The sequence below is a fragment of the Protopterus annectens genome, chromosome 1.part0, assembly GCF_019279795.1.
Source record: "Protopterus annectens isolate FY-2018-M chromosome 1.part0, PAN1.0, whole genome shotgun sequence".
Lineage (NCBI taxonomy): Eukaryota > Metazoa > Chordata > Ceratodontiformes > Protopteridae > Protopterus > Protopterus annectens.
The window spans coordinates 676,374,357-676,396,448 of NC_056725.1; the positions used below are offsets into that span (position 1 = coordinate 676,374,357).

The following is a 22,092-nucleotide window of genomic DNA, read 5'->3' on the forward strand; positions in this document are numbered from 1 at the left end:
GGAGCTTTAGAGTGAAGGAGCAACAGATTGTACAGACCATCTATACATTTTGCTCTCTTGGAGTTGACAATCAGCTGCTCCTAGTGCCTCTTCTCCATTCCCTAGGTCTACTGAATCTTCCCTCCTTCCCTTGGACTTACAACAATGTCTGGGGCCAATGAGGAGAATGAGGGATCCAGGGGCAGTGTCATACTGCTGCTGTGGGGAGTGTTTTAACTATTCCACCTCACCTGCTCACCTAGTAACACCCTAAGATCAGGAGTGCAATGTGTCTCAGTGCTGGACTGCCCCTCATTTCTGGAAAGGGTGCCTGTCAGCAGGATGCCCCACCCAGCCATTGGCAGCACCACACAGTTGTTCCTCCAGTCATCACCAGGGAAATTAGGACTGCTTGAGGTACCCCTGAGCATACATGTGCCAACCTCTCTGCTAGTGCTGTCAAGCTTGTGAGCCACTATTCAAACTTTGATTCTCTGCACTGTAGTCACGGCTTTATTCCCCTATGCCACCAGTACAAGCTGTGATCTGCAAAAGCATTCTGCATGTACAGCTCCAAGGCATAGAGGGAAGGAGCATTGTGGCCTAGATGTCCACAGTTTAATAAGTTCAGGTGCTTGAGGGACCAGCCAAGGAGGGGTGAGAAGGAGTGGAAATTTTCACCTTATAGCTCAGCACTGCTCTGGGGATGGGGTGGAACTGTAATCCCATTGAAGTTAGATAGGAATTTATCAAACTGGGGGTACAGAGCCAACTGATGCTATGTGCGGCAGGAATGGGATAACGATCAGCCCAAAATCACTGATGCACAAGAACACTGTATGTTGTTTGGGGCTGATTTGTTCCATTTTCCTTTTCAAACATATCAATCCTGGCTCCAGTGGGGGAACGAATCAGGAACATTGAAGGGAGGAGTAAATGAAGCAACTTCCTGACTGCCGGAAAGACAAGGAAACAAGAGCATTCTACATAATTATGGTTGCAACCCCATGGAATGGGGGTACTGAAATGGCTGCTGAAAGGGAACTATACAGACATTCAAGATGGCATGGTTAAACAGCAGAAAGGCTGAGAAGGGTAAAAAGATGAAAGATAAAACATTAAATGCACTTCATAGCAGACCAGTGGGGCTAATGCTCACTTTCTGTCATTAAACAGATGTAACAAAGACAGGAGAAAAGCAAAAGCTTAAAACTTGCAATAAAAGACTCAAGTAATAACAAAAATATGCATACTTACCTGATCTGTCTCGTTCTTCTGCTCATGACCCCTTTTGTGAACTCTCTATTTCTCTAATATTTGACTATTTAAATTCCAGTGTTACTACTGCTATGATTACTGATGCCTAACAGCATTATTCAAACAGTGTTTCTGATGAAGACTTAGCAGCATCACAGTGACATGCTTAAATCCCCTCACCAACCAATCTGCATTAAGTGCCTTTTCTTCATGATGACAGACTCCAGTCTGAGATATGTGGCTACACTAACATCAGGAAATCTATAACAACCTACAAATGAAATCTGTAAAAGTCAAACTCAAATGATGCCCTCTTCCCTTCATACCCATTTCCTGGTTCTCCTTGTCTTGTTCATGTTCATCAATATCCATTTCTTCTTCCTCTTCATCTTCTGGTTCATGGTTTTCAAGCTGAGCCTTTCGAGCTTCCTGCAAAACGTAAACATCAACTTAGAAATGGAGCATCTAAATAATAAAAGATAAGTCAGTAGTGGGTAAAGCTGATCTGACCTAGCCCTGTTGACGTAGAGGGATACAGCTCAGACTAGGTCCAAGTGACCATAGTTTGATTAGCAAACTGGTCATTTAACAAAGGTGGGGGGAAGGTTGGGTGTGCCTACCCATGGGAGAGTCAGATGCACAATGCAGAACTCCTCACAGCAGATGCAGTGGTAAGGTGTGTATGGCCCAGAGAAGACAGAGTCAACACTTGGTGACAGCCTTCAATGTAGGTGTGCAATAGTATGGACTCACATGGGGATGACATCATGGGCCCCCAAAGAGGTGTGTCACACACTGAGCCTCCATACACCACACACAGATGGAGTAAAACCATTATAAAATGTCCAGACAGCATAAAACACACTCATGGCTTCTTGAATGACTGCCCCATCAGGAAGACTCTCACCCTGATACTGAGTGAAATTCCAGGTAAGGGAAAAAAATGGGCTCCAATTTGGGAGAGACATAATGGTCAGCATGTAGGTAGGCAAAAGTCATATTGCGGAAAAAAAATAATTATGATTTGTTCTGTACTAAGGATTTTGGGGGTGGCAGAATTTGCTACATAATCAACAAGTTGAGATGGCACATGCTGAAATCTGAGTCTCCATCCTCAAGTTAAGCGAGACCCAGACCTAGTCTATAAAAGTGAAGGGAGAGAGGTGTAGGTGGTTAGAGTAATGCAGCCACGCAATGAGGTAAAGTGAGGTTCTGACTAGCTGTCAGGACTCTGAATTTTCAGTCATTGTGACCGGTACTTCAGTATATCATTCTTACATTACTAGGATTCATTTCCCTTGCCCTTCAAACATGCAAGCTTATCTCAAGTCTCATTGCATGGAATGACACAATTTAGTTCATATAATGAAAAACAGTAACAGCGAAACACTGCTTCTTAATAAAAAAAGAACACTACACTTTTGAGTATTTGTGCAAGGATTACATTCAAACAATTGAGTTGAAGTTTACATCTATAACATTATAGAAGAGTTAGGGTCTGAAGAGTTAGGATCTGAATTTTAATACAATCAAACTCGCATACCCTCAACATATGAACATAATGCTTAATGCATTCACTTCAGCTTTATAAAATGTCAATGCAAATGTGCAAAAGCACTTCCTTCCTGCACTGTTTGCATAACACATTGTGTGAGACAGAGAGAGGTATATGGGCTCCTAAAACAACCAGCAGTCCTATGGAAAACATTTTATCTACAGGCCTTCAACTGAGAATCATCAACTGTGCTACATCATGTTGGCAATGTAATCAAAGTTCTACCAAAGGTAAGTTATAGCCCTTAATATGCAAAACTCAAAATGGAAATGTTGAAGGAAAAAGGAGAAAAAAGGGAGAGATATTGTTATTACATACTGTAAATAAATACTGGAATTTACATACAGCAAATCGTCTCTCAAACAGCCAATACTTAAAGCAAGTTCGTATTCTAAAAGTACAGCACCACTTTGGAGAGGGCTCTTGCATCAAATCACAAGAAGCTTCTAACACTTTCATCAATTAACAGGAAGAATCCCAACAACATAATGGTGTAAAAAAACAGAAGCAGACTAGTTTAAAACTGGTTTAGGACTTACAGCAAAACTGTGGTGGAAAAGCAACACTATAATCTGGCATGTGTCTTCCATGAAATCATACTGCTGAAGTAGTTGTGCATTTGCAAAACGGACCATCATTAAATCACAGAAGATAAATTGGCTTATCAAGCAGATTCACCAAGTAGTAGTACTTGCTCTATTAAGTTAGCTGATCAGACTGCATCGTGACCTTGCAGACAAGTAAGTAGAACTGTAATGTGTGACAGACTTGTGCCTTAAATGACCAAAAAATCCTCTTTTGGAGTTAAAAGGGAAGCACATATTTAATTTAATACACATTTGGGAACATAAAGAAGGAATACAGTGAGAACAAAGTAAAACTTAATACTTACAAACTTTCACATTAAAGGCTGAAAATTTATGAGCTCTCTGACCAGCCAAAAATACTGCTAAAGAGCAGTCTGGCCTCAGAGAGGAGCATATTCAGGCATACTACTACAATAAGGGTGTTCCTCATGAAATACAAATGGCTTAAAGCCATTACATCCCATGTACAACATTACAGCTTACAACTAGCCAGCTCAAATGGCACAAGCTGAGTTCTTCCAGCCCAAACATATACATGCAATCTCTGGTCAGTGGAATCTGTCCTTTTATGAGTTATAGCCATATCTGCTCATCAATATAATATTGGAGAATTTACAAATCAAATTCCTTTTTAAATCAGTCAAGTCCGGCAAATAACTCACTTCACAATCCCACAATGTACCCAGGGCTAGTTTTAATTTGTATGTACGGAGTGAGTCTAAAATATATGTATTGGCAGTATTACACCTGTAACCTCATTTTATCCATCCATCCACAACCCCTTTTACCATTTTTACACATGGGGTCAGGTTGTCACTTCAACAGTTACAATTATCTACAACCACGGTTGCCACAGAAAAATATAAATACTCCTTGGATATTCTTTCTGTGCTATTTCCTAAACTTGCCAAAAATCAGTACAATCTTTTTTCCTGCATAAAAAAATTAGCATCACAAATCTTTAAGCTTAATTTATTATACATTCTACTGTTGTGTGTGTATATGTGTGTGTGTGTATGTGAAATGTTATCTCTAATGCCAATACATATGTTTTTAATCTTTTAGTTTCATTTGTATTTATTTAACCAAATAAACCCTATTGTAACAACTGTGTCTTTATAGAAACAGTCAAGGAGAACTTCCCGGTTAAGACAGACATAAGCCCAAAGTTATGCAGAATCCAAATGGAAGTTGATGGAATCAAACCCAGGGCTACAGAATGAACCTTGTTAGTGGCTCACATTCTTAAACCACTGCACTAAATTAGAACACAAATTAATGTTGATATCCAAATAAAAACAAAGTTCTCAAACATCTAATATTCCATCGTTCTGGCGAAAGTTCCTTTTCCTTAGAGACATTTCAAAGACTTTATCAACATAAGCATCAATTCTACTGTGATGTACTGCAAATATGAAATTCTAATAAATACAATGCCAAAGGATATTCTTTCCTGATGCTCCCTTAAGCTTCATATCTTGCTTCTTAACATCTACATATTTTCCTGTATTCCTGTGAGTAAAACAATAAACCTCAATTCATTTATCGCACTGAAAATGCCATCCCTTTCAGTACTTCCTGAAGTGTCCTTACTATTAATTGCCATGACCACACTCATATTAATAGCATATTCCACATTCAGTTTTTCTTCTCCAACAGAACAGAACAGCCTCCTAAACAATGGAAAAGCAGGACTAGCTCAGATCCTTCTGATAAAATCCCTTCCAAACCTGCACCAATAAGCTTTGACATAATGATCCCAGCCTCAACTTTTCTCAAACATGCATTTAAATTTACTTAATACCAGTTCACCATGAATACAATTCTTAGTCAACAGTTTAACAGAAATTTAGCCTCCACCACTTTCAGTTGACGTGCGTATGTATATATATATATATATATATATATATATATATATATATATATATATATGTATGTATATATATATATATATACATACACATATATATGTGTGTGTGTGTGTGTATACATACATACATTATATATACATATATATATATATATATATATATATATATATATATATATATATATCTATACATACATATATATATCTTTCTATATGGGTCTTCAAAACATCGAAAACCCAAAACACTGAAACATTGCATCATAAGACTGAAAACTACAATGCACACGTAAATAACATCTCATCCACCTATAACCCCAAAGTAAGAAACACACTTTTACTACGTTTCTGCAGGGGGGGAAAGCACCCCTGCACTCCGCCACTTCTCCCAGCACTTCTCAGAACATTAACTTAACATATGAATGTGTTGCTGTCATGGAAGTTAACATTCTGTACGGTGATCATGTTACAGTGGGGATGGGAAATTAACTTTTTTTCACTGTAGTGCGATTTAGGACTTGGTATATTTAATTTACGGGGGTGAGGGGCTCTGTGGGGTGCAGGGGGGCTTGCCGAAACATAGTAAAAAGTGTGTTTCTTACTTTGGTGCTGTTATAGGTGGAGGGGATGTTATTTACATTTGAGTTCTAGTTTTCTATGCTAAAATGCACACTTTCACTATTCTGAGTTTCCGTTGCTTTGGGTTTTCGAAGTTATGGTCTCAATGTTTTGAATTTCAATCCCCCGGATTCACGAATCCTCCGTGTAAGACTTAAGTCTCACTCGGAGGCTGCAGTTGAACGGTATGATGTCAGCATGCCATGAATATGCATGAGGGCATGCTGACTCATCCGTAATTCGTACACGGACCGTGTAAGAAAGCAGGGGGTGTGTCCGACTGCCGAGCAGTCTAAATGTCCACGCCCCTGCAAGTGATTGAAAAGTAAAAGCAAATACACAAGAGCGAGTCCACTCAAATGTCCTTGCACCCAACACCACACTCCCTGACATTGTAAACCCCCATCACAGTTATAAAAAGTAAAAAGTTAATTTTATTTTTTTAAATACCCGAAATAGCTGCTCGTATTTGCGCGTGTGTGTACAGGTGTGCCCATTGCTTAGCTAGAGTTAGCAATTCTGACATGGAAGAGCATAAGAAAGAATCTTTATGCAAATCACACCAAATAGCAATAGTGTAATGGTAGGGCGTTCGCACAAAGAAGAGGCATTCACGGTTCGAGTCCCACCACTCCCCTTCGTATTTATTTTTAAATCAGTATATGAAATAATACCAGACAAAAATATATGTAAATAGTAGTAAAACACAGTGAAATGGCCAATGTATCAGTGAACAAAATAAATATTTTAAATGATCCCGATATATAATTGCCTGCAGCTAAGCAGGCTTCACCCAGCGCAATAGAGTTGCCCATAGTTTAATAACGGTTAACCTAGCGCAATAGAGGTGCCCATAGCGAAATAGCGCTTTAACCAGCGCAATCTGTTTGTGCGGACGTGCGCGCCGTGCCAACCAGGGCACCGTACGGCACCGAGGAGCAATGTAGAGAAAAGTTGCTTAAATGCAGCCACACCCCCTAGCCTGTCTGGACAATATGAAAATAAAATGAATGACAAGGTTCGAACCCAGGACTCTGTGCATCACAAGCAAAGTACAGAACCACTAAGCCAGGATAACTTAGGGGAAACAGCCACTGTTAACAGACATATACTTACTAAAGGTAGTTTAACCATTACTAAGCAGGCGTCCAGTCAGCAGAGAATTAAAAAAAACGGCCAATCACAAAAAAGTGCGGGAAATGCTGCATATTTAAGCCCCCTAGGCGGGAATACAAGCCATAACTGATTGTAGCTCACATCTGCAGTTAAAATGGCTGGTGTCGGAGAGGAAACACGCTTCCGAGCGCAACGTTGGGGCATCGAGGAGTCGAAATACATGGTTTGGCTCCTTGTCCACCGTCATGAGTCAAGACTCCTGCAGGGCCAGTTCCAAGGGACGGAGTACAAGGCAGAGGCTTGGAACCGGTTAGCTCATGACCTCACCAGTGCCACAGGCGTTCCTCGGACTGGTGAGCAGGTCCGTCACCACCATGCAGACCTGAAGAGACGGAAGCAGGACCGCCTGAACCAATGGATACAGGAGGCCCGTGGGATGCAGAATGCCCCACAACTGAGTATATAGCCATGGAATGCAGTATGTAAGAATTGATAATTGAGTATGTAAAACGGATAGGTATGTCTCAATATCCCTTCATTTACTTTACAGCTGCAGGTGACCGTACTGTGAATCAACAAGCCTATGCTGATAGGCTGCTAAGGCTGCGCCAGCAGGCAGGTTAGTGATCATTCTGCATGTATTGTTATATAAAATATGGGAGAGAGCATGAAAGAAAGTGTTGTAGTCCAATAATACAGCCATAAAATTGCCTGTATAAGTCCTCTGCATGTACTGTCAGAGAGGCAGAACAAGAGTGTAGTAACCCATTCAGAAAGGTAACATATGTCTGGAATACTATCTCTGCAGGCACTGTCATATAAAATAAGTGAGTGCGCCTGAAAAATAGAGCGTTCTAACCTATTAATAAAGGTATAATATGTCTTGAACATGTCTGCCATATGCACCGTTAAAACAAATAAAGGAGTGAGCTTGTGGAAAAGTGTGTAATGCCATTAATAAAGGTCTAAAACCCGGAGTGTGTCTGTGTCACAGAGTTTGAAATATTGTTGTACCCTTGCATTATGCAAATAGTACTGTTTGAAAAAGTGCTGGCAAACCAGAGTTGTGCAGTCCCATATAAAAAGTGGGTGATGAAAGTGCTAGTAGCTGTGAAGCATATATACAGTCCGCAACGGTCAGTTACTGGCTGGCATGCATAAGTAAATCTGGCACACATGTAGCATGTTAGTTTATCCCTAGAAATGTGAGTGTGTGTCAAGAAACGCAGGGTTCTGTACAAATCGAAGTGAAAATGTCATGTGAAAACATCCCAGATATGTAGATAAAGAAATAGAAATGCAATCAAGAAATATGTAGCAGTAACATTTGCATCCTGGACAGTTAGTATGTCAGATATAGGCAGGCATATATTGGACAAGCCAAACCCATTACACAACCGAATGTATGGTGGCAAGTGTAATAATACATGTAAGGGATAGACACCTGCAGTCACTAGGAATGTAGTGTAGACTAAAAGGTAATTATAAGATGTTAACCGAGGTTTTTTTCTACACCCTACTGTATGTGCATAAACCATGCAATTCCACACCTCAATGGGTATGTGTAATCTTAAAATTTGTTGGAACATATGTCCTATTGTTCTATAAATATTTGCATTCACGTTGATGCATGTGCCCTGTTTAAACACCACAATCATGGTGGCCTGTTGCTACCAAACATCCCTGCATGCTGTTGGAATATCCACTGTGGTTCAATATATGCATGTGTTATGCTTGCTGTTCAACTGTTGGAACCTCAGTGTGTTGGGTTAATGGGAATATTACTGCATGCTGTTACAACTAATCTGGAATGCTGTTGTTTATGTTGTAATTAAACACACCTAATCACAGAACGTATGGGAAGGCCGGTCCCAGCGGACCCATCTGTCCCTCCTCAGCTGGCGAATGCAGCTGGCACCAGCAGGTCCGGTGCCCAGCCCGGGCTCCCGTCCTCCGTTGGTCCTGTGCGACCTTCAGGTGGAAGCGCTGCAGGGGATGGGGCTCATCCCCCCATGCAAGTTTGGGCGGAGAAGGGCCACCTGTCAGCCTTCGAAGGGTCCGGGTTGTGGTGCGTAGGGGATCCAGCGTTCAGTCGCTGATCCCCTACGCCAGCTCGAGGCGAGAGTGGCGCGTCTCACGGGTGAGCCTGCCCATCCTAAGCAGCCCCCAGCACAGCCTCGCAAGGGGCTGTGAAGGTGTAGTGGTGACTGCCCATGGGTGGGGATCTCAGTTCCACTGTTACCATCTGTGGGCTCATGGGCTTGCGATTTCCAAGCATCCGACCCAATCAATTGTGTTCACCCACCCCATGTGTCATACACCGCCCCTGTATGCGTCTTGTCTGTTTACCTCCCCAACCTACCTCCCTGGAAATACCTACTTCCTCTACCTCACTTCCCACTCTCACCTGGAAAAAAAAAAAAAATAGGCAGTCTGTACCCACAAAAAAATTACGCCCCATACATAGCTGCCCATTTCGCACACATGTCCATTGGACATGTAAACTGATAATTATAATTGGCAGTACAACATACTTTGTTGTCCTCACCCCTCTCCCAGGGGTGGAAGGTTTCACATATCACTCCAAATCTATTGCATATGCACAGCTGTTGCTGGTAAAGAAATGGGCAGCTATGGACCTTCCCTACACCCATCCTGCACATCCCGAGCTTGTTTACTTGCTGTCTGTCCCTCTTTGTGCCCACTTTTTCACCACTTTCCTATCTCCCCATTTTCTTTTCTTTAAAAGAAATTAGCGCAGGGGTTAGCGGGAGTAAGCTCTTTTAAGCAGTAGTAAGCGGGTTTAAGCGAGTGTGCACATGTGTGCGCTTAGCTAAGCATCGCTAAGCATCACGCAAACCCGCTTACAACTGCTTAAAAGTGCCTTAGTCACTCTATGGCAGGGCCCTTGTTCTGCTGAGCAGCAAAAGTAAAAACCTCTGCCAGTATCGAACCCCAGACCATTGACACAATAGACTGCATGAATTACCACTAAGCCACAGCAGATATACAAATAACTTGGTTCTGAAATAAATATATCATGCATTACAATGAGGGAATGTAAATGGAAATCAGGAATGATATAACACAAATCCTGTTCTGTGGGTCTTTACCAGCAGTTGTTGTGGAATTGCATGACATGACTGTGAAAGGAGAAACAGCCATCCTAGCAAGGAATAATGTTAAAGTAGCACCTTACAAACACCACACAGTATCAGACCAGGATAAATACTGGTCACAGGAATACAGTGCAATAACCACATTTGTATGGCAGTTAATCGTGTAAGTCAGAAATAAAGTACATACTCCCATGTATCCTGTGTTAGCATTTGGAGAGGTGAGTACATGTCTACACTGAGAAGTGTGTAATGGAAGCAGCAACATTCAGGTTTGAGTACAACATGCATATAACTGGCTACAACCCTAGCTTCAGATAAGAGACGTATACCAACCTTCTGACTGACACAACGGTGTCCAGAGCAAACAAGCATGGGCCCTACCTTGGACAGCTGAAAGGGCTAGGACTACCTAACCTAGCATTTTATAGCACTGGGCTGCAATAACAGTGAGTAATGCAATCACCACACAACAGGTTGCATGCAATTACTGAATGGTGGGCAGCAATTGGTGCAGAGGCTGTCACATGCACAAGTGCAGACACCTAGAAAAGCAGGCTGTACCTGCAGTCCACACATGCAATTCTATCACTGCAGGTGCTGGGAGATAGAGAGAGAGAGAAAGAGACGGACACAGACACAGACAGAGACAACAGAGAGAAACTGAGACATAAACCAAAATAGAGGGGGAAGACCCAAAACAAACAACCAAAAAAAAAAAAAAAAAAAAAAAAAAAAAACCGTAACACACGGAGCAGGGAAATACAAAGGTAAGGTATGTAACCTCACATTATGTGTTGGCATGTAGTAGATGTTCCTGAAGAGTACTCTACACACTGCAAATCATCCAAGTGTGGCAGCAGTACGCATCTATCTGTATCCGCACATGTGCATAGGGCAAGGGACATACCGCAACTGTTAGTGAAGGGTGGACAGATATCGGTCATTGAAGGTTGATATGTGCATATATCTATGTAGGTCATAGTGTTTGGCCTAGAAAAGAGCATGCAGTGCTGATATATGTCATGTGGTGGTTAAATGCTTTGGGACTGATTTGTCAGATCTGCTGTGTTACAGCCGGCGAGGCCTGCTAATGCTCCATGGGCTGAGGACACCCACATACATTCTGCACAACACTGTGCAATATAATCACATAACTGTACATCCCTCAACTGTCGCATAAGTGATATCCCCAACATGAAAGGTGGACTGTACATGTGCCTATATGTACATCCATGTGTACAGCAATGGATGTGTATATGTATGTGTATAGATATGCATATATACATATATATATATATATATATATATATATATATATATATATATATATATATATAGATAGATAGATATAGATAGATATATATAGCCATATAGAGAGAGAGGGAGAGACAGACTGACACGGGGTCATATGTACTGCAACAGGTGTGTGGTGACCAAGGCATGGACTGCAGACAAGTGTTGATACTGCAGTGCCATTCCTCCTTTCCAAAACACTGTACCCATTAACTACCACATAGGTAGAGATCTACCTAACAGTGAAGGTGTGATAAGGGAACATGGGACACAGGTGGACAGTAGCCTCCGCTTTGATGAAGACAGTGCCACACTACACCTGTAATCAGTCTGTGTGTTATGTGTCATGACAACAGGTGTGTCATCTATAGAAATACAGGGCAGTGTTCCCCTCTACCCATCACAATGCCCTGTGTGGTATGTACCTCACATGACAACTACACCAGGTGAAAAGGCCACAGACATACCTCCCAAAGGTTAATACTGGCCGCAAACAGATGCCCTATGCAGACTGACTCACAAAACCACATCTACACTGTATTGCATACTGGCCACACAGAGGTGACCTCTGCCGGACATACAGAGGTATGTCACACCCATAGCTGGGTGACAACCACCATGGTAACATATCACAATCCCCCCGGGATACTGGCTCTAGGGCCCTAAACCTTGTCAGCTCACTAAGCAGCACACGCTGGAGGGATAGGTTCCCATCTCAGAGATATGCCATACACCGGACTAGACCACCTAGCAATAGCAAACAAGGCTCCTCATTAGCAGTTGTCATAAATACCCCTGATGATTGTGTGGGAGATTGGTAATACACCCCAGGAAACACCTCTGTGGTTCTGGTTGGCAGGGGCAAGTGAAATCAAAAGTACATGTGTGTCAAAGGCCAGGGTAGCATATGGCTAGGCTGCCGTAGGCCCTAGGGCCAACAGCATATTATCTACCTATGACACTATGCACTCACACATGTACTCAATGCAATACCTGCTATATGAGGTTGAATAAGTGCAACACTGAATGTGTGCAAGGTCTGTAAAGGTGTGAAAGCTTAGTGTGAAGCTGTATCTGACATGGTAGTGTCTATTCTAGCTGTGAGGACAGCAAATGATGTGTAATGTACTGTTAGGCAGACATAGTAGTACGGCATATGATGTGACGTGGTTCCTTGTTGACGAATGTGGTGTCTCACTGTAGGCTAAAGCAATACATGTATGCTTAGTGAGTGGTACTGCTGGTGAATCCAACTCTCATATGAACTGTAGTACTACCAGAAGCTGTAGGCCTAAACAGCACAGTATGGTGTGTGTTCACATTGCTTGGAAACACTGTCATCTGTGTTTCCTGTAGTCTGCACAGAGGACAAAACTCAGGCATAAGGGTGTGTAAGTAGTGGCACACAGTACTGTATGGTACACAGGTAATGCTCATCTGTGTTGGCATACAGTGGTGTGTTGTATGTTTGTCTGATGTGTGTGTAATCATGCCTGTACAATGGCTGCAATCATATGTGTGTTACAGGGTATACGTGTGTATCCAGCAACATATATACTCTGTTACAGCAGTATGCCACCTATAGTAACAACTGTACACATCTGTTAGGCAGGGCTATGGCATCAATGACTAGGGTGGTTGACTGGTACTACTGTACCTGTACTTTACATCCATTGCAATGGATGACATCTCTGTTCGTGCATTGGTGTGATATACACCCCTGTCTTGAGGTTGTGCAATGTGTCACAAACAGTGTGTCGGGTACTGTTGTATAGTGGTGTGATATATAGAGTGTGCCAGGCACTGTTAGTTAGTTGTGGCCTGAGAACCAGTAAGTGGTATTGAACGTGTGTAACCTCTGACAGACAATAGGATGGTATATATGTCAGTAAAGTGATATCTGTGGTTAAAGGTGTAAAGTGTGCCACAGGACTCGCTCACACATATTGTTCATATCTTTTTCGTCTGATATCCAAAGACAACAGCATGCCACAGGTGGTGGGGTGGCCATTCATCCCCCCCTCACCAGAGTGGAGGAGCTGCTCCTAAGCCTGGTGGCTCCTGGACAACAGCAACACCAACCTCTGACATGTTGTCATGGAGGCCGGAACCACCCAGCACGTCCACCCGGAGCAAGCAGGTAACATGCCCTATCTGTAGACGACAGTTAACTGTGTTGTTAGATTATGTCTACGTGAGATGTGTACCGTGTGTTTAGAAGTTCTGCTGCCTAGTGTTGTGCAATACTGATATTTCGAATAATATCTCTACACCTGTGACTGTTGATTACTGTTATACTGCAGTTTAGCATACCCACTGTAGCAATGCCACAGTTGTGGCCACTGACTAACTCTCTCATATTCTCGTAGGTCCCTCTGGTGTGACAGCATGGCAGCCGATCCATGCTGGTGAGTGTGTTATAACTGCAATGTTGGTAATGAAATATGCATGTCATAGGTGAGGTGTAGGCCATGTACACATAACACACCTACGTATAATGCATGCCGTGCATGTTTGCTGTAAGACGTTGCACAGCTCAGTAATGTCAGTAGCTGCCTCACTGACATGCAATACACAGAGCATAAGACACAGTTGTGGCAACCCCGTACTGCACATTGGATAGGCATAGTTGCAACACCTGTACACAACATAACACGTTTATCATACGCAGTACACAAAGACATGCTACATATGGTGTAAGCACACACCCGCTGTAAGGTCACACCTCAGTATCCCACATGTCATCCACACACACATGATGTACCTCAGGGGTAGAGGCCTATCATGGGGCTGTGCAACACTCTTCAACACATAACACAGTCATGTTAGGTAATGCTCCCTATTGGGCACCTCATACACCCATGTACAAAGTGGCTGTGTAATAGTGAACGTAGCCATGGCACTGCAGTTCAGGTACAGCGTGCTAGGTGGTGGTCTGTCACACAGTAGCAGCTGTGAGTGACCACAAGATGCATGATGATGAAGATGATGGCACATGGTAGTATACCCCATCCAGTTAGAGTGACCACAGTATTACACATAGTGGTCTATGCTTTGCACCTCACTGTTGTGTGGGTGCAAACATATGCACCTATACACAATATGCATAGCATGTTGTGTGTGTGCTTTCATATGTCAGTATACACAATATGCACAGCTGTCACCATCTGTACAAAGTCACATATATGTCCAGGAATGCTATTGGGTGTATGGGTCACATGACACACAATGGGTATGTGTGGTGTTTAATGTTGCAGACATGTAGCATGCCATGTCATGGCTGGCACAGACATATCTGCAATATGTCCCACACTCACCATAACCACTGTACAATGGCCATTTCCTGGCCATGTCGAGCATTTGGGATTCCTTCACGTCTACATGCACCACTCCTCCAGTGTCTGTACATTGCATGCATTTGCTACACCTGTGCCCACTATTATTCGCTATGGACACAGACACTGTAAGCAGACATGGCAATCTATGTGTCACACAGATAACACATGCAGCCATGGTATGTATACCATTGAGTTATGGTGCACTGTGGTGAGCAGTGTATTTGTGTGCATGTGCTCATGTGTGCATGTGTGCATGTGTTCATGTGTGCATGTGCTCCTGTGTGCATGTGTGCTAACATCATGTACAGATTGTGTTTCCTGTCTTCCTTCCACAGGTGCTGAGTTAGGGGTGTCTGAATGCAGCAGGGAACCTGATGTCACTGCCACTAATAGTGGAGATGATGAGACATGTATTGTGGTACAGGAAGGTCTGTCAGGGTCTGTCATTGGTCCACCAATCGACAGTACACAGCATTCAACCCTATCTATGCACACACTCATACTGCCAATACATCCCTCATCACCAATGGCCTTAGCCGAGGGACAGCATACAGTCGGCATTGACCAGGAGAGTGTGGTACCCATGGCACATGCATCCCCTCACAGTAGCCATAGTCAGATTACTGGAATGGTACCACATAGGCGGATGTCCAGGGGTTCTCGGGGGAGCACCGCTGGTCATATTGCCCATGGCAGATGTGCCCCCAGAAGTATTACAACCTCCAGTATGTTCCGGGCTGTAATGCAGGCACAGGCACGTATGGAACAGTACACCCGACAGGGACTAAGGGCGCAGAGGGCCCATTACACTGCTATCAATGACAGCATCCGTGACCTTGCCGGTGCCATCCGGAATTACACCGAGGTCATTGACAACCGTTGGAGGGAGACATTAGATGGCCTCCACAATAGCCATGAGCCAGGACCGTGCGGGACGGATGGGAAGCCGACGCGGACGCATGCCAGCATCAGCTGGCAGTCGTCGCGGACGGACCACGGATCACAGCCGCTCCCGTACTTTTGATGCAATGGCAACAATTGAATTTAAAATTAAGTGCTGACTATACTAAGTTGATGAACACATTTTTTGAGCCTGTTGAGAACAGGTTGATTGAAGAAATAGAACTTCTTGAGAATACCATCATTAATATGCCTGGCTTTAGCGAGTCACTAGAGTTATACCAAAACTTTTTGGCCCGTATGCAATCTATGGATATGAAGCTACAGCAAAGGAAAAAGAATAAATTACAAAGGGACATTAATGATTTTAAGCAGAATCGAATCTTCTCTTGGCCCAGAGAAGAACTTAAACAATTTGTCCCAAATAGAAAACTATCGGTGGCAAAAAACAATCGTAATAATTTTAGTAACAGGCTGGGTTCATTAAATCAGCTTGATGTGTTTGATCAATAAACGAATAATGTGAGCACTGGTGCTATACCTAATACTGTACCAACGAAATCCGCTTCAAAACCTGTTGCTGTGGGAAAAGTGAATGTAGCTTTAAATGATAATGAGGACGTGCTACAGGAGGCACCGTCTGGTAGTGACGTTGCTGAGGGTAGATGGAATGACTCTGTGCGTCCTAAAGTGAAGGAGAGTTCGTCGACTAATGTACTCGAGTTAACTAAAAAATCTCTACAAAGGGAGATTACTTCCTTCTCTCCTTTTTTATTGAAGCAGCCAGAGAAGGTTGCTATACAAGTAAAATTGCTGGACTCCCATTTAACCCATCAGCAACAGCAGCAACAAACGTTGTCGGTGAAGAGGAAAGTGAGCAGTCCTTTGTTACACAACAAGACCGCGAAACGCTAGTCTGTATCATTAATGCTGGTGAGAACTTTATCTCTGTAGGTTTTAATGATGGGACTTTGTGCAAAAATGTGAGTTGTTCTGTTGGAGACATTGATACGGAACAACAGTTTGCAATTATTGAACAACCCCGCTATTCGAGCAATGGACTTAATAAAAGTACTGTTAATATTTCAAAACTAGTTTTAACAGAACCCCAGCTCTCTTTGCTCGCGAAGGGGTTGAAATTCATCCCTAATGCTAGGGATGATATAGCTAAGGCAATAATTGATTTAAACATTTTTGTACGCAATATAAGTCTCAAAATGATTTTTAAAGATAATATGCTGAATACATCTTTATTTAAAAGATCGAGTACATTTATGCCAGTATTATGTCCCATTTTGAATGCATTTTCAAATATTGTTGAATGTGAACTACGGAAGTATTATAAGAGCAATTTAGTGCGTAAGAATGTTTATAATATATCACGTTCTGAATTTATGGCCTTAAGACAGTTGCAAATGTGTACTAGTATAATAATTAAACAAGCTGATAAAGGGGGAGCAGTGGTGGTGATGGATAGCGATGATTATTTTATGAGGTTTAAAGATCTTTTATATAATGTCACCACTTTTAAAAAGATTTCTTTTGTTGAAGTGCAAAGATTAATTAGTGAAGTGAATATGGTCATTTATGACCTTCAAATAAATGATGATATAAGTATAGATCTATTTAATTATCTAACTGTTCCTTGCCCAAGAATTCCCCAAATATATGGTATACCCAAGATACATAAAGTATTAGTGACCCCCTGAGGCCTATTGTTTCTGGTGGAGGTTGGGTCACTGAACCTGTTTCAAATACCTGCAGGGCATCTTGGGAAGTATTTGAAAGTATGTACAACTGTGCTTAAAGATACAAATGATTTTTTGAATAGCTTATATGAATGGCAGTGTATTAATAATATGGATAACTGCATTTTGGTTACCCTGGATATTGCTTCACTTTTCACAGTAATACCTAATGAATATGGTATTAATGCCATACGTGACTTTTTGTGTCAAGAGGTTAAAATGAATGGAAGAGACATTGAGACTATTTGTTCTCTTTTAGAAGTTGTTTTATTACATAATGTGTTTATTTTTGATGGTGAACCTTTCCTTCAACTAACAGGTGTAGCAATGGGTACGCCTGCCAACACCTATGCCAACCTTGTACTTTATGAATGGGAGAAAAGGGTTATTTTAGATAAGAGTATTGAGTTCAACAAATATGTGTCATTCTATAAGAGATTTGTAGATGATTGCTTTATGTTATGGAAGGGTACTTTGCTGGATTTGGATCTGTATTTGCAGTACTTGAATGATTCAACTAGTTTCCTGAGTTTCAAGATGGAAACTTCAGATAGTGTTACGAATTTTTTGGATGTAACAATTTTTAAGGAATCTAACATTTTGGAATCCGAGGTGTTTAGAAAAGATGTTGATGCCCTTAGGTATGTTAATAAAAACAGCATGCATGCCCCTCATATTTTCAAAGGAACGTTGAAAGCACAGTTTATTAGGCTGAGTAGATTAAATACAAAGGATGAAGTGTTTCAAGAGCAGGTAAATGCTATGGCAATGGAGTTTGAGAAGAGTGGTTATTCGAAGGAATTTATAAATAAAGTAATTAAAGATGTAATTATTGAAAGAGAGTCCAGGTATAAACCTATATTACGAGGCTGTAGTGAGAATAATGCTACTAGACAGGTGATGTTGGGTAATAATATTGCTGTTAGGTACTTGACAACTTATAACCTAAATTCTCATAGTGTTTGTAGCATAATTGAGAAGAATTGGGCAATTTTAATGGCTATGCCTGAGATTAGGTCTATAGTAGGTGATAAACCTAGGTTCGCCTTTTGGAGCTCTGAAGCTTTGAAGCAGAAATTGTGCTACAAGGATTTTCAGAATAAAAATGGAGATGACAGAAGGGTGGCTAAAACAGTGAAATGCTATAATTGTACTTGTTGCAATGACATTTATACAGGTGATGCTACATTTACACATCCTATAACTAATGAGACATTTACCATGAGAACAATTACTGCTTGTAATGAGGAGAGAGTAGTATATTTGGCTACCTGTGTGTGTTGCACCTCATTCTATGTAGGCAAAACTATAAGAAAATTGAGGGAGAGAATGGTGGAACACAGGTCTGAAATCAAGAGGAAGTTGCCCACCAATGCCTTAAGTAAGCATATATTGGATGAAGGTGTGGGACATACTTTTAGATTTAGGGTTCTTTGTAAGGTAGAGGTAGGTCTGAGGAAGGGTGACATTAATAATTTATTGGAATTGAAAGAACTAGAATGGATTATTAGACTTCAAGCTGATGTAGCCCCAGGCCTAAATAATTCAGTTAGTCTAAAGCCCGTTCTGGCTAAAAGACAGAGAGAAGTTTTATAAGTTTAAGTTTTAATTATTAATTATTAATTTTTAAGTATGGTGCATGTGATTTCATATGAAACAGTATAAAATTGTTTATTTATAAAAATGTATATGTTTTATAGATGTGATTTTTTATGTGCTACTTTGCATATATTTATTGATTCATTGTAGCTTTAAATTTTTATTGTTAGGTGGGTTGGGTTGAAGCATGTGACTTTATGTTCTCCTATTTAAATGGTGATTTTTTATATGTTAAGTTATACTGATGAAGGGTGTAGACCCGAAAGCTTTATTTAATAAAGATCCTGGTGTATATTTCATTGTTTTATTCAAGCAGTTGCAGTAACACCTATTGCTGAATTTTGTTTAGGCAATTTGCCATGCAGCCAGGTTTAAAGTCTTGAGCTGGCTGTGTAGAATCAAATTGTCTCGCTGGGTGAGCAGGTGAGGAATTTGTGGCAAAATCCATGGTGGGCCCTGGGCCATGTTCCTTAAAACTGGATACCAATGTGGCGTGGCCAGTCTGGTGCAACGAGAATCATTTCTGGCCTCTCTATTTTGACTTTCAGCAGTACCTTTTCTAGAAGAGGCAGTGGAGGGAAGGCATATGCTGTTAATGTTTTCCAACTGAATGAGAGGGCGTCCACTTTCCAAGCTAGTGGATGGAAGGTCCTTGTGCAAAATTTTTGAAGTTGGTGGTTGTGGGGACTTGCAAACAGATCCATGTCTGGGCGTCCCCATTTTTGAGCTATCATTGCAAATACTTGTGGATCTAGTTTCCATTCGTGTGGATCCATGATGTTTCTGCTTAGGTCATCTGCCAATGTGTTTTTCTTTCCTGGCAGGAATTGTGCTTGTAATTGAACCTGGTAAGACAGTGCAGTGTTCCACAAGGTCATTGCTTGCCTGCATAGAGGGTAGGAATGTGTGTCCCTTGCTTGTTGATGTACCACATAACTGTGGTGTTGTCCATCTTTATTAGTAGTTGTCCTGGGTGTAGAAGGTCCTTAAAAGCTGTTAGGGCATTTTGCACTGCTAGCATTTCTTTTTGACTGATATGCAGGTGTCTCTGATCTGTAGTCCATTTGCCCTGAATGCACTGTCCTGCCATGTGTGCTCCCACAGGCATAGTCCAATGCATCTGTTGTCATAGTTTGCCTGGCTGTGGGTAAGGTGAAAGGCTGATCCTTGTTGAGGTGACATGCCTGTGCCCACCATAGAAACTCCTGTTGAAGGCAGGGAATGAGTGGAATCATTGTTTCCAAGCTGTGGCTGTGCTGAGTCCATACACTTTTCAGGTACCATTGTAAATTCCTCATATGCAGTTTTGCAAATGGTATTAGTAGTATGCAAGATGCCATAAATCCCAAGGCCTGCAGAATTTTTCTTGCAGGGAGTTGGGTCTTTGTTGCCATTATTTTGAAATATTGAAACAGCTGTCTTTGTTTGTCTGGCGTGAGATAAGCCATCTGGGCCATTGTATTCAAGCTGGCACCCAGGAATATTATGTTTTGTGAGGGCACTAGTTTTGATTTCTTTTCGTTTACTGTGTACCCTAGGCAACTTAGATGTTTTACAAATGCCAGATGCTGTAAAAGAATGTCCTTGCTTTCTGCTTGAATAAGACAGCCGTCCAGGTATGGGTATTTTTGAATTCCTCTTTGTCTGCAGTATGCAATTACTGGTGCCAGGCATTTTGTGAAGACCCTGGGCGCAGTAGATAAGCCAAAGGGCAGTGCAGAGAAATGATAATGCGTTGAACCTGCAATGAAGCGGAGGTATCTTCTGCAATTTTGTCTGATAGGGACATGCAGGTATGCCTCCTTGAGGTCCAAAGTGACTAGCCAAGCATTCTTGCCCAGCATGGGAAGAAGCTGCTGTAGTGTTAGCATCTTGAATTTTGGTACTTGCAGATAGGTGTTCAGAACTGAAAGATCCAGAATGGGACTCCATGCTTTGTCCTTTCTTGGAACTAGGAAGAGTCTTGAGTAAAATTCTTGTCCTTGCTCCTGTGTAGGTACCTGTTGAATGGCTCTCATGTTCATGAGAGCTGTAATTTGTTTTTGTGCCTCTGCCCATTGATTTGGTGGCAGGTTTGGCATTCCTTTGATCCTTGGTAAGGTATGAAAGTGGAAATCTGTATCCTTGAGAGACAATGTTTAGAACCCATTTGTCTTTTGTGATGATGTGCCAGTTGTCTGCAAAAAAATGCTACTTTTCCTCCCAAGGGTGTTGCCAGGAGAGATTTGCTTGGTAGTTTGAGGATAGAGTCATTGTGTCTGCCTTCTGCTAGCTTGGGGCCTGTCTTCTCCTCCTTTCTGGGTAGCAGATCCCCATTGGCGAGGTTTGTAAGGGCCCTGTGACTGACCTCTGCCCATTGGGCATCTGTATTTGCCCCTCTGTGATCTGTCTGAAGCTGGAAAGGACCAATTTTTTGTTGGCCAATTTCTGCTGAAGCGAGGGGGTTGTACCTGCAAGAAATCCTTGACCGTTTGCATAGATTTAGCCTTATCCTCCATTTTTTTAAAACCTCTTCTGCATTGACACCAAATAATACATCCTGTTGTAAAGGTGCATCTAATAATTTTGCTTTAAAATGGTCAGGGAGGGTTTGCTCTTTTAACCAAGCATGTCTACGAATGACAGAGCCAGTAACAGCTGTTCTACAGGAAGCTTCCAATGAATCAAATCCACATTGTAAAGTATGCTTGCCCACCTGTTCAGCTGCATGCAACAGATCCTGCATTTCCTTGAATTCAGGCTGTTCTGAATGTGTGCTCATTTTTTGTTTTAACTGAGACATCAGGAATTGTTGATATTTCAACATGTGAAACTGGCAATTTAATGCTCTCATAGCCAGAGTTGCAGAGGTGTATATGTTCTTTCCCCATCTATCTAGGGCTCTGGAATCTCTTTCAGGGGGCACAGAATTTTTAGCCATAGAAGCTTTTGCTCCCTTAGGACCATGGGATATGGTTTCTGGGTCAGCTACAGGGCTTTTATAAAGGAATTTGTGTGAGTCAGGTACTCTGTAGTATCCGTCTGGTTTGGCTGGAGCAGTAGGTAGAGAGTCAGGATTTAAACTGGACTCCAAGTAGACATCATCCACAATATCTAAAACAGGAGGAATAGCAAGA

At 41.8% G+C, this 22,092-nt stretch overlaps 1 protein-coding gene across 1 annotated transcript in view; it reads right to left on the reverse strand.

The window, feature by feature from the left end:
• PAF1 (PAF1 homolog, Paf1/RNA polymerase II complex component) overlaps positions 1 to 22,092 on the reverse strand; it is a 712,617-nt gene that overhangs the window by 126,576 nt on the left and 563,949 nt on the right. Inside the window, exon 13 of the mRNA XM_044062107.1 lies at positions 1,563 to 1,665. Within this exon, the coding sequence (XP_043918042.1) occupies positions 1,563 to 1,665 (103 nt within the window). The remainder of the gene's footprint in view (positions 1 to 1,562; positions 1,666 to 22,092) is intronic.